The 14,109-nt window shown below is 33.6% G+C and overlaps 2 protein-coding genes across 5 annotated transcripts; one reads left to right on the top strand and one right to left on the bottom strand.

The window, feature by feature from the left end:
• Positions 1 to 5,913: 5,913 nt before the first annotated feature.
• LOC111020699 (uncharacterized) lies at positions 5,914 to 12,326 on the top strand. Its single transcript, XM_022297431.2, has 6 exons — positions 5,914 to 6,247; positions 9,201 to 9,289; positions 9,379 to 9,562; positions 10,835 to 11,041; positions 11,197 to 11,388; positions 11,457 to 12,326. Exons 2-6 carry the CDS (start codon positions 9,207 to 9,209, stop codon positions 11,604 to 11,606), a joined length of 816 nt encoding a protein of 271 aa, XP_022153123.1. The 5' UTR covers positions 5,914 to 6,247; positions 9,201 to 9,206; the 3' UTR covers positions 11,607 to 12,326.
• EMB975 (Tetratricopeptide repeat (TPR)-like superfamily protein) lies at positions 10,886 to 13,845 on the bottom strand. 4 transcript variants are annotated; one of them, XR_015792807.1, is made up of 2 exons: positions 11,191 to 13,844; positions 10,886 to 11,057 (listed from the first exon to the last, which is right to left on the bottom strand). XR_015792807.1 is itself a non-coding variant. In XM_022297427.2 (2 exons), coding segments are annotated over exons 1-2 (1,515 nt in total). In that variant the 5' UTR covers positions 13,755 to 13,845; the 3' UTR covers positions 10,886 to 12,155. The 4 variants fall into 4 exon arrangements, 2 of the variants coding, with proteins under 2 accessions (XP_022153119.1, XP_022153120.1); XR_015792806.1 differs by having other exon boundaries at positions 10,886 to 11,511; positions 11,782 to 13,844; XM_022297427.2 differs by having other exon boundaries at positions 10,886 to 12,156; positions 12,241 to 13,845.
• Between the last annotated feature and the right edge of the window lie 264 nt (positions 13,846 to 14,109).

Raw genomic sequence — 14,109 nt, 5'->3', positions numbered from 1 at the left:
ATAAAATTAATAATAATTAAAGTTACATATGTTGCATAATTGTCTGATCCTTTTGGTTGGTGTTAATTTGATGAATCATGCTGCCAAAGTAGTCTCTGATTTCTGATATTGATATCTTTCAAAATTATCAGATGTTTGTGGATCTGTGTATTTATGCGCTCTGTAGTCGGCCCAAATGAAGACTTCAGTTTGGCCAAATAACATGTCCACATATAGTTAAATGGTGATAAACATGGATAATATAAAGTTATGCCATGTGAGAGTGATTGTCGGCCCAAAGGAAACTTTCACTTGACAGGATTGGTTATCAATGTTTGATCACCACATTGAGAGTACCACTTGCAAGTTGATATTGTGGGCCCAAATGAAGGCTATAATGTTGTGATAAGTATCTTGTTGTCCTCATTGAGTTTAAATATAAAGTATTTATATAAATATTAAGGTTAATTTCGAGCATGTTTTATTATTGAATTAGTTATTGTTAAATATTATTTAATTGTCTTATTGTGTATTTAAGAATAATTTTTATTCAACTTTCGTAAATCAATGTCCCTCTAAGGTTTAATTGGGATCTTGAAAAGTAGGAGTAACCTTAATTACATAAGTATTATGGCAGTATTTTGCAACATTCAAGGGGATTATGTTTAATGAGGAAATAATTAGAAAAATTCCTTAAGGTATAAGGATTGTTACACAAGAAATAGATGTTTAATTTTTCCAGTTTACTATGTCTTAATAAAGAATAAAAGATCACTAGAGGTACATTAGATGATGAGATCCACTAAATTTAAAATAGTCAAGGATTTACTTGTGTATTTGATACTTATTTGAGAATTATACAGTCATTATGTAGTGGGTTATGATAGTCATAAGGGTAGATATTAAACTCTTAATAACCTAATTTCTGACCATATGTTTTAAGGAAAATGAGTTAAGTAAGAAAATACATAATGTACACTTTAATTAATTATTTCCTTAAAGAAAGAAATTAAAGTTGGTACTAAGGTTTATTTGGAACATATGTTCGCCTAACCCACAAAAGAATTAAGCTTAGGACTTATCTTGATATTTTTGGGAAATTTGAACATATGGAAAAAAATATGTTCCAAATACAATGTCACACGAGGTATAAAGAAAATTTGGCTTCTCACTTAGGATATTTATCAAGCTAGACTTGCATATGAAAATTTATCTTATGTGTTGAATAGACTTTGATATTTCTATTCATTGCTTGTTGGTTCTTAAGATTAATCAGACATTCAAGTTTGTATTAGGAATAATCAAGGGGACATAACTAGAATTGTCAAATTAGGTGCTATTGAGAGCTTTAGTATTTTAGAACATTAATTTATAGCATATTCAATATGGCTTAATTAAATGTTTAACAACATTGCATAAAGTTATAAGAAATTTACTCTCATTAAGAACACCGATATTTGATATAAGAGAGGTCTTTATTCCTGGATATCTTAAAAGTCATCATATATCAATTCGTAGTGAATGAAATCGTTAGGAAATATGATGGATTGAAAAGATAAGGCCTAAGTCATTTGCTAATTCCTTTAAGGATTATAGAGCTAATAAGTAATATATATTTTCAGGCAAACCTGAGATGTATGTTGCTTATAAAATGATTCAAAGCTCAAAAAAGTGTGATAAGAAATATGACAAATCATTTTTCCTTACCCTCACTGTATTTGGAGAAAAAACACTCAAGATTGTTATAAAAAAGTGGTGTACCAAATAAAGAAACAACTAAAATCACTTGCAATTTAAGGTTTTACGAGATTTGGACTTTACGTTTTTAGTTGTCACTTTAGATACACTAGTCTTTTCAATATATATTTCTAAAGTTAGTTCCCACTTAAAGTTGATGTGAATGAGATCTTAAAGTTTCTTAAGGATGTTGAGTTTGGGAGAAGATAAAGTAAAGAATGTGGTATTTAAGAGAAATTTAGTTATATTCTCAGTAAAGAATGTGGTACTTAACAGAAATTTAATTATATTCTCAGTAAAGAATGTGGTATTTAAGAGAAATTTAGTTATATTCTCTTTATAACAATATTAGTAAAGAATAAAGATTCTCCTCATTTTAGTAAAACAAACTCAACATAATTAAAAATGTCATTAAAGTAAGTAAAAGAGATATAAGAAATATGATAATAAAGATTTAAGTTTGATAAAAGAGTATATTCTCTATCGTCAAACAAAGTCTTATCTCTTGAAAGGAAAAATGAATGTTGTTGAAACACCAAACAACTGAGATATTTTACATTTTGTTATATTGCTTTTAAAAGACAATGTTAACAAATATAAGACTCATCTAGTTGTTATGGGTTTCAATTCTTAAGGCTGACATTAATTTTTAGAGATATTTTCTATGACTTCTCGAAAAGTTCAAGTAATTGACAATACTTATTACTTTTTTGAGTTGTGTTAGATGAATATAAAGATTGGTTTCTTAATTGTGTAATAAGAGTAATAATTATAAATTACAGGTTTAGTAAGAGTACATTTATTTTCCTAGTATAATATGTCTGTGACATAATAAAAGTATTGTTAGAGGATGAAAACTTGCATGAACATATCTCTTTTATATTGTAAAATGATATTGTAAGATCAATCTCAAATAACATTGAGAATTCACAAAAGAACTATGTTGAAAGGTATTGCAAGTACTCTAGCATAAAGATTATGCACTAGAGAATATTGAAATCACTAGTGGAGACAAACTCACTTTCAATAGAAGTCCCTTGAATAATAAAGTAAAATAAAAAATTCATGCTTAAAGTCTATATGCTTCCGTTGTATTCATATCAAGAATGAAACGCAATTTTAGATAACTTTTAATTGGATCTAAAGAGTTGTAAGGTCCTTAACAAAAAGGTTACATGCTCACTCATCAAAATCATATTAATTAGAGATCATAAGACTATTTGATTTTGATAATTTGAGTTGCCATCTAGATCCACCTTTGTGGCTATATTCACTAATAGGTTAAAGGATACTACTATCTCGTGGTAGAGAATCACTTTAGTCCCTTTCACCACTAAAGTTTGTGTTCATAGCATTTTGTATGTGGCAACAAACTTAAGAATATGGTTGTCAAATTTTGTCATTAGGTTGTTTTGATAAAGATTTGTATTTTTCCACATTACAACAACAAAAGCTTTTGTATGAATATTTAAGCTTAAATTGATAAAGAAAATTCAGAGTATTTTTGTTTAAAGAAATACAACTCCATCATTGCGGATCTGCTCATTAAGACTTTCACAAAAGTTTTACGAGCATAATTCTCATATAGATGTGAAAATTATAGTATGTCAGTTGACTGGGAGTTTGTGTTTTCTTAAATTAGACATGTGGTTTTTTCTTTTCTACAGAATAAAGAAGATGGTTTATTTTGTCACTCTGAATGATTTTCTTTCTAAATGTAGTTTAACATAAAGTTAGAAAGCATAAATTTTGATCTCTTTAAATAATAAAGTTGGACCAGTTGGGAATAACATGTTTAGATCACATTACATGTAATTCTCATGCTGCTCTTCAACGCTTGATCCATGTCATTGGGTATATTTGGTGTGGTGATCATTGAAGGTTGAGTCGCGACTATAAATCTGACAAAAGCCGCTTTGGTTCCTCATCGATATGCAAGATTGACCATATTATTATTAAAGTGAAGTTTATTTTAATAGCATTGAGTTGTGCACTAAAGAATAAATTAATATAATTGTTACTAAAGAAAATTGTAATCCAAGTGGGAGATTGTTGAAATTAATTTAATAATTAATTCATATGTGGGTAACAAATTAAAAAACAATTATATTTGGCTTATTTAATGGGCATATGAGAGATCTTGATTATTGGTCCATGACTTTCCATTTAGTGGTGTTGCGAGTAGAAACCAGCCCATTAATTAGGGGATTATGGGAAACCCTAGGATTAACTATAAATGGTTATGGTCTCCAATACACTATGTTTCTTGAGCCTACTGTTCCCCATCAAATAAACAGAGAGTATTGCCTATATTTGGTCCGGGTTGCACAGTTGAGGAATGCCACAAACTACAACTGCTTGCAGGTCAGATAAATCTATCTAAAGGTTCTAGGTAATTCTAATATTATTAAAGATTTTTTTGGGTTTCTTCCATGTTTAGATCCTTAGTTTTGTTGTTTTGTGATTTTATGACTTTTATTCTAGAATAATTGTAAATTAAGATTTCTTTAAATTTTGCATAACCAAAAAAACAGATCTGAGTCGATTTAATTGATAGCTCAAGGAGTGGTCGAAAAATCTATTTTCTTTGTTGTCTACGGTTGAAAAATGTTTTTCAAATCGAACTAAAAAAGTAGTTCTCAAATGTATTTGTGATGGTAAAAAACGTACTTAAAAAAATTGAGAGAAAGTAAACATAATTTTAAAAAACGGAACACTAAACCCATAAAATATTGCATGGACGAACGTTAACTCAAATCATCAATGTAATTATAGACTAAAAGCATGTTTGGAAGTGAGTTTAGAAGATGTCGCGAATCTAATATCCCTATCAATGCCTAGTTCCAGCAGTGCTGTAGCACCTCTTCTATGAATATTGAATATCAGCCATCAGCATCACACGATCATTTGAGGTAGATTTTTTTCCTTGTGATACAAAAGTTCCATTTGAATTCTCTTCATTAGCCCTCAAAAGTTATTTCAACCCAACCACGACTCTTATATCAAACACGTCTTATTTAGGCTCCATTTGATTTTTAATTTTATTTTTTTGAAATTTTAGTTTACAAACACTACTTTTATCTCTCTTTTTTTTTTAGACGACCTTTTTCCTTTATTATCTATTTTCAAAAATACTTTCAAAAGCTAAGGCAAATTTTGAAAATAGTTTTCAAAAATTTGTTTTTGTTTTTTGAAATTTGAAAAAGAATTAAAACATGTTTGCATGAATAATATTGGAAATGATAAAAAAAATAATTATAATAATTGAGAGAGCTGGAATAATTTTTAAAAATGGAATCATTATCAAATGGGGTCTTAATTTATAAACACTACTTCAACTTATATGTTTTTTCTTTGTTATTTACTTTTTGAAAATATTTCTTTGCTTTGTTATAAACTTTTTAAAAGCATTTCCAAAATCTAAGGTAAATTTTAAAAACTAAGAAAAAGTAATTTTTATTTTGAAATTGGCACAGAAAAGGTTTTTAGTACAAAAAATGTGGAGATAGAAATTGAAACCTCCAACACGTATGTATGGAGGAGCAAAGTGACGTAACTGCCGGACTAAACTCAGGTTGACGCAAAGAATTTAATTAATCACGTTAAAAAAATGGAGGGGAAACATATATTTTGAACAAGATTATTATAATTATTATTATTATTATTATTATTATTATTATTATTGTTGGACAAGGAGAACCTATATAGAAACATAAAACTAAAAATGTAATTATTATCAAATGAAAATTGAGCTTATAAATACTACTTCTATCCATGTCTTTCTTTACTTTGTTATCTACTGCTCAAGAATGTTTCTTTGCTTCGTTATCTACTTTTTAAAAACATTGTAAGAAGCAGCAAAGGCAAATCTAAACTCATGAAATATTGAATCAAGAACCTCTTCCCACTAAAGGAGCAACAACCCACCCAGCAAATTCATCTATGCAATTGTAGACAAAGAGCACACAGGTCAGTGGAATCTTTATGCGTCCTTCCCTTCCTGCATATCACAATGACCTACAAATAGGAATACACAAGAAAAACACTTCGAATTGTTTATCCATCTCAGGTAATTTTAGAATGTCATAATCTTACTAGGATACCTATGCATGCCTGGTTCCAATAGTCTTCTAGCACCTCTTGTCTAAACATCAACCTTCACATATAAAAACTATTGAATTTTATTCACAAATATAGCCGCCCACAGGCATTTCCACAAACATATTTTTCTCAACATCTGCAATTATGGACTAAACCCACCATGAAACCGCAGCACCTTTCCACATTTTTCAAAACCAGCTGCCTTTGGGATAAGAACGAGACGTTTTCTAGCATCTGCAAATGGCATATTTGATTCAATCCAGAGATGTATTAATAACATTGCGTGTCAAAATCAGCTTCACTCACAAACCGACTGCAAAACATACAAATCAAACCAAAACAACCCACTGATTCAGTTCCAGTTCCAGTTCCATTTCTGATTTACACGAACACAGTTTCCTTCAACTCTGCTAATACTACTCCACAATTGGTAAGCTTAGTTGATATTGGTACGTTTTCTAATATAAACGGTTTCATTTTTTGTTTCTTATTTTTAATTTCTGAGAAACATGTATGGTTTGATGCTATTCCCCCCCTTTTTTTGCATACACTGCCTCGCCTATGCCCTTTATGAAGAAGTGGCCTTTCCAATGTTTTGGTCTCCTTTATGATCTTTGGATGGGGTATAATTACTAATTTGGACTCTCTGCCTACCATAGTTGGCCATGTGAGGTGTTAAAGGAATCCCTTCATGAATAGACATACTAATGGATCAAAACCAAACTCGCCAACAATTAAGCTTTTTCTTTTTTGTTTTTTGAATTCAACCATGGTGGGAGTTGAGGTCCAGCCTCCACCTTAAGGTAATGGGTGCCTTAGCCACTGAGGATTGGTAATATAATATTTAAAAGTTGAATATTACTTGGATTAACGCTCTAAAAATATGAAAATGCAGCCCAATGTAACAGCAATATCGTAAAAAAAGATCTGAACCATTCTAGGGTTAACTTCATAGGAAGACCCTTCTCACCTCTAGCAGTATGAGGAAAGTTGATTAGAGTGCCAACTTAAGTTACATATCCTTAACCAATAGAACAACATCCAAATTCTTGCATTAACATTGTAGATAATTTTTTATGGAGGAGGTTAAAGGCTCACATCCCACGACCATCCTACAAGAATCCTATATCGTGAATTCATGGTCAATCCTATCCTCAGTCTAAATGAACAACACAAACTCCCAATTAACAGTATTTAATCAGACCTACTAAGTACTTTTGTACACTCAGGAGAATTTACTTCTTGCTCTCTTCCTCGAGAAATCTTATTTGGTACCACAGCAATGTCAACTAACTCCTAAGGATCTTTCTTCTACATAAACACTATCACCAAAATCAACCTTAGACCTCAGAGATCTATATGTTGGGATTGTAAAGTGTGCAAACAAAGTTTCACGTCGGTTAGGGGAGAGAGTGATTCATGCTATATAGATGAGGCAATTATCTCAATTGGTATGAGGCATTTTGGGTGAAACCAAAAATAAAGTCACGAGATTTGTAATAAAGCGGACAATATCAAACAATTGTAGAGATACTTGGAGTATGAGAGATATCGTTGTCCTGAACACTATACCCTCCTCAAGGAGATGCTCCAAGAGAGGATGTTACTAGGATTTGACCAAACCTAATAAGTACGGACACAGGACACAGACACGAACACCAATTTTTAAAAATGTAGGACACGGATATGTGAGGACACGTTATTTTTTCTTAATTTTTTTTAGAAAATATGTGTATATATTGACTTTTAACTTAAAAATAGATAAAAGAAAAAAAATAATTACTCCCTGATCAAAGCATAAAAATATTACAAAATTATTAATATTAAAACCAAGCGAGCATAGCTCAGCGGTAATTGACATATACTTCGTTGGTTGTGAGTTCAAATCCCCTCATCAAACCCTCGAGCTATTATAAATGAAAAAATTAGACCCCTAAACTTTGAGGTAGAAGAGAAGTCTTCCGGTAGAGTTTGTTTAATTTGAGGGTGAATTTTAAAATAGGTTCAAAATATAGATATATATATATATATATATTTTTTTTTTTTTAATTTGAGAGTTTAAATTTTACCCATTAAAAGTTGAGGGGTCAATTTTTTCATTTTATAAAATTTAAAGGTTTAATTTTAACTCTAAAAGGTTTATGGGTATAATTTTTTCATTTTTAAAAGTTCGAGGGTTTAATTTTTACCATTGAACGTTTATGGGTAAAATTGTATCATAGTTAAAGGGTGGTTTTTGCAATTTTCCCGATAGGAGGTATTCTGCCATTTTGCAGTTTCATGCAACCACCATTAGGTGCTACTAGACTTTTCTAATTCTCCGTCTATTATTTTTCTTTTTTGGGTTTTATTTTTATACTATTTCTATTGTGCCTTTTCCTCTTCCCAACCCTTCCTTTTCTCCTCCAACATTTCTTCTTCGCTGCTCTCTTGCTTCAAACTCTTCTTCTTCCCATTCTTCATCTTCTTTATTTTTATTCATCTTCTTCTCTCTGCTTCCAAACTCTTCTTCTTCCCATTCTTCATCTTCTTTATTTTTATTCATCTTCTTCTCTCTGCTTCCAAACTCTTCTTCTTCCCATTCCTCCTCTTCTTTATTTTTCTTCATCTTTTTCTTCATGAGTAAAGTGGGCGCCTTAAAACGTGTTCAAAGCCAGCAATACTTTTCTTCGTTTTCTTCCTGTTCGTCTTCCTTCGTGAGTAAAGGTGTTAAACATTTTCAAAGCCAGGTGATTGACGTGTCTGCAGCATGTCTATAACGTGTCTGCCCCGTGTCCGAAATAAAAAATATAATAAAAAAAGAAGACATGTTATTTCGCGGGTCGGACACGTGTCCGGAGCATGTCCGAACGTATCTGTGTCCAACACAGACACTTTGTCAAAACTAATTACAGGTGAAATTGACTAAAGTTAGTTCCGTCGAAGATTACTTTTTATATTTATATTGTCTGTCTCTTCCTATATTTTAAAAATTACTCGGTAAAAGTACTCATTATAATTTATTTAAGATTACTAGGATTTGTCTATTATTTATCTATTATTTATTATTTCACAAAAGTGGGACAATGTGTTTTATGTCCCCTTCAAGAAAAGGACTACACAAAATTAAAGTAGACCCTAGCTACCTCTTCTCTAAAGCATGCTATTCAAACAGCTATCATATATAACACGTTATTGTGATTCGATAATTCACTCCTAAATAAAATTTTGCCATTGACAAATTAGCAAGCTAAAGTTGTTTTTGACCACTAAATATTTGCTACATAGAACAGCAATTTCATATTTTTTCAAACATATAGTATAGTGGTCACCCAGCCAAGTTTTGTTCTTAGTTCTTACCATAAAAGCAAAGCTTCAAACTTCTCCCGGTTCATACTTTTCAGGAAACCATGTGTATTGCAGCATTTCTTTGGCAGTCTCATCCGCTTTACTCCCTCATTCTCCTGCACAACAGAGATGAATTACTCAACAGGCAAGTTTATATTTTCTCTATCCCCTAATAATCAATATCAATTGTGAATGTGTATAACTAAAAGGATGTGCATATGAGGTTCCCTACAGGCCTACGAGACCGGCGTCATGGTGGGAGGATGGTGAGATAGCTGGAGGGAGAGACGAGGTTGCGGGTGGGACTTGGTTAGCTTGTTCAAGGAAAGGCAGGGTTTCATTTGTTACTAATGTGCTGGAGCTTCACACCCTTCCTGAGGCCAAAAGCCGTGGGAATCTTCCCCTTCTTTTTCTGCAGGTTATATAGCACATCATATTTCATTGTTTAATAAACTACTGATCTCCAGCATAAATCAATTCAAATGATAAAATAAAGTTTTGGTCTTGGCTATAATTTATAAAAGTTTAGAACTGCTTTCTACCTCACAAATTTATGTTTGGCTACAATTCAATAGCACTTTTATTAGTGATTTTCAAAGATGTGGTTGGGAGATGCTTTTGAAGACGCTTTGCACACAAAACGTTTAGTTAGGTTCTATTCTTTTGGATTAGAAGCACTTCCTTTAGTTAGAGCTCCAACTCCTGGACTTTTGTTTTTGTATGCCCTTTGTATTTGCTTCTATTTTCATTCATCTTAAAGAAAAGTTCGGTTTCTTATATAAAAAAATTTAAAAAAAAAATGACTTTGCTCAAGTTTTATTGGCTTGGGTTTTAATTTTTCATGAAACCTATATCTTTTTTCTAATTACTCTCTACACCAACGTTATTTCACTAACTTCTTTTTTCTAATTACTTTCTACACATACGTTATTTCACTAACTTCTTTTTCTGACACATTTTCTCCTACTAACTTCTCTCTGCTCTTTCTCGCTAGTCTCTTTGATTATTTGCATTTTAGTGATTTTCTAAGTAAATATTAATTATTTAAAAACACTTAAAACCCACTCTAGATTGGTCCAGTGGTACTGGAGCATGCAAAAAACATAAAAGAACTTTGGAGGAATGAGTTCAAGCCTACAGTGACCACCTAGTAAAATTAGTAGAGGCGTCCATAAATTAGCTCTGACATGGACTCACTCACGAATATAAAAAAGAAAAAGCACTTCTAAAATTTTAAATTATTAAATTTAAAACTAAACAATAAAATGCCACATTTTATTAAATTATTTACCATAAATTAAAAGTAATTTTGACTAGAAAAACACTTCTTATGAAAGCAATACTAAACACACCTTGTTGTTAAAGTTGCTTTCAATCCAGGTTCTATCTTAGGACCATATGGTTGAAGCCACTTACAAATATTATAGAACTTCTCTGTTGATAAGCTGAGAAGTATATTGCCAGCGGAGGTTTTAGGAGCTCCTGCCTCTCCAATAACCAGAATAGACACAGGATGCCCTCCCCTAGCTGGCTAGTATGCGTATTTAACGGCCCATCTTGACCTCATTACCTAACTAAAGTGCCTACACTCAAAACTCTCTCCCTCTTTTACCCTCTTTCTTCTATATACATTTATAATTGGGGGCCTATCTATATCCCCCCTCATTAACATAGAATATTGAAATAACAGAGCAGAAAGAGCCCAAAGGAATTTGCAGAGGAGATAAGGGCAGAAGCATACCAGTATAATGGGTTTAACCTGGTAGTAGCTGACATTTCTTCAAACACCATGGTTTACATCTCCAACAGATCAGAAGGGGATCGCATTGTCATCCAGGAGGTTCCTCCTGGTTTACATGTGCTTTCCAATGCAGAGCTTGATTCCCCTTGGCATAAGGTGCGTAACTTGTAATCTTAAAATTCTTCAAGTCATATAACAAAAATGCACATTCCAAAAGGGAAAAAGACATGGAAAAGAAATAACAACGAAGAGCTAAGAACAATAAGAGAGTGAGTAGCCTGAATGGACTGAGTGATTCAACTTACCTGCAGGCACAACGCCTGAGGCTAAAATTTAACGAACAGCTTCATAAATGTGATGGAGGTGAAATACCTGTGAAAGAGATGATTGAGAGATTAATGAGGGACACAGTCAAAGCTGATGAAAGCAAACTGCCCCACATATGCTCCCTTGACTGGGAGTTAGATTTGAGCCCCATCTTTGTCCAAATTCAGACCTCACAGGTAAGCATACACATTTATTTCATCCATTGCTGGAATTTTGATGCAATTTTTTTTCATTATCTTTTTAGTTTTTCAACATACGGGGAAGTTTCGGTACCAGGAGCACAACTGTCTTGACAATATCTGCAACGGGAAATGTAAAATTTTATGAGACTTATCTAGACAATGATACATGGAAGGAAAAAACTCTGAGTTACCGCATTGAACAATGGAACTAGATAGTACTGATAACAGAATAGAAGTCAGACTTGAATAAGGATTGCTGGTCAGTAGATGTCAAAATCAGCACAGACGAGCCAGGTTTTTTTTGGAAGAGAAACAGATTTCATTAATGTATTGAAATATACAAAGGCAAATGGAGGTTACAAAAACCCTTCCATTGGTTTAATATACCTTATTAGTCCAGAAGAGGTTGTCTAGGTAATATGTATGCTGAGGCATAGATCCATGTGTATTTAAAGATGTACTATTGAAATCCATGGATGTAATGTTGGCATGTTGCCAAAAAATGATCAATAAGAAGGCAGTAAGTAAATTTTCCATATTGAAACAACACACATGCACCCAGCCTCAGAGCCACCCAGAACATCGTACGCATGACATTTTGTCCATTGAAGCAATCAGAAGCATCAGTTTGAATGTGGTAGAAAAGAGCGAACAAAGAGGTTAGCTCATAGCTGGGAGGCTCAGAACACCATGACAGATCTATTGTCGGTCCGCCAGTCTTGATCAAAATTCATTTGCAATGCTCTTGAAACAAGTCTCCTTCTAATTATATAATGATAAGCGAATGATAAAAAAAAAATATACAAGCACAAGAGACATTTCAGTGATTTGTAATAAATCTCTTACTAGGAACGTATCATCTTTCTGCTTGCACATTGCAACAGCCTCGAAGTAATTTGTTTATCAATAATAAATCCTGCATTCTTGGCTTCCTTATAAATTTCCTTACACTTTGCTAACCTCCCTGAAACTAAATAAATGGTAATCAGATTCCTATATATGTCATATGTAGGGGCAAAACCAGCTTCCTTAAGCTTTGCAAAGTATCTAGCAGCCCTTGAGAGATCACCAAGAGCAACAAAAAGCTTTATCACTACATTATAAGCAGGAAGATCAAAAGGACAGTTTGCAGCCTCCATTTCCCACACCACAGATAATGCCTCTCTATATTTCTTCTCTGAGTAGCGACTATGAATTAAAGCAGTGTACATAACCACACTAGGTTCATGTACAGATTCTACATACCAGCCATAAAGTCTCTCTGCAATTTCAAATTTACCAAGCCTAGTGCAGACCTTCATGATAGCTGTTGTGTCTTGCTGGTTTAATTTCAAGGCTTCTCTTTGTCCTAGTTCATCCAGTAAGGTAAGTACCAGCATGTTTTTATCAGGGTTCTTCCCTAGCTCCAATATCAATTTCACATAAACGCTGGGATCCAACATTCTATTACCCTTCTTGGCAACTACAAGAAGCTTCCAAGCAAGGTTTAAGCTCCCACCTTTGATAAACCCTCTTATCATCGCCTCGAGCACACCACGACTAGCCAGTCTAGTGAACTCTTCCAAGTTCAGTGGTACTTTCAGTTCATGGTTCCTCGAGAGGACCTCAACGGTTGAGGCCAAAACACGATCATCTGGAAAGAGTCGAGGTTGTTCTTGCGCCCAACAGAACGACTGTAAAGCTCTATCGGCGAGACCCATATGACCCAGTTCCCTGATCGTCAATGACAGGGACCCCTTCAGCAAAAACGGAGCCCACCTATTGAGAACTTTGGACACATTTTCCTCCCGAGACAGATCTCTAATCGCTCTGGCAAGGCCGATAAGAAAATCGGGGCGCTTGTAGACTTGCTTAGATAGCGATGCACGCGAAGGAACGCCCGTTCTTGCTCGGATTTTAGGGTTAGGAAGTCCTGGTGGTCGTAGCTTGTGAGGAAGTGGGAGCGGAAGAGGCCTCTCCCGGTTCAACTTACCAGGTTTCTGAGGGATTCTGCCTTGGAAGAGTGATGAAATAGCTTCAATTTCATCCGAATCCCAAATAATTTCACCGTCCTTATCATCGACGAAATAATTCTCAGTGTCAGCTTCTTCGTGGTCGTCGTGTTCTTCCTCGGGAAACTCGATTTTCTCGCTGGAAGTGAAATCTGTGAAGGAGGGGCCAGAGCCGGAGGTTGTGTTCTTCAAGAATTGATTGACGCCGGGATCAGGGGGAAGCTTGGTCCGTCGTGGATTGAGAAGGTTCTTGGGCAGTCGTCTTCTGGCATTCGCCATGAAACGAGCCATCGAAATCTGGCAGCTGATTCCTCCATTTCCTTTCACCATAATGGAAGAGACGATAGAGCTCGAGAATATGCAATCCATTATTCTGAGCTAGAAGCTTTTCAGTTGCGAATTACAGTTACCTTGCGCGCAAATGGGGGATGGACTTTGAAGCTTTGGCAGGGAAATTTGGGACTATATATATTATGAGTTTATATATCTTATATGTTTTCTAATAATATTTTGAAATGGGTAAATACAAACGATACGTGCGGCCCATGCAAATAGGTCATCATGTCCATAGATATTTCCATGTATTCATAGTTTCGACATCGATATAGCGATAAATCGACATTCCATTCTATTACAAAATAGAAAAAATATTAATAAAATATCACTAATATATACCTAATATCAATATTAATAATTTTAATTTATTTAGAAATAGAAAAATATT

This window comes from Momordica charantia (genome assembly GCF_013281855.1).
Source record: "Momordica charantia cultivar OHB3-1 chromosome 8 unlocalized genomic scaffold, Mcharantia_2.0 BLBB01000008.1, whole genome shotgun sequence".
NCBI classification, from domain to species: domain Eukaryota; kingdom Viridiplantae; phylum Streptophyta; class Magnoliopsida; order Cucurbitales; family Cucurbitaceae; genus Momordica; species Momordica charantia.
This window is presented reverse-complemented; position numbering and strand designations above follow the sequence as displayed.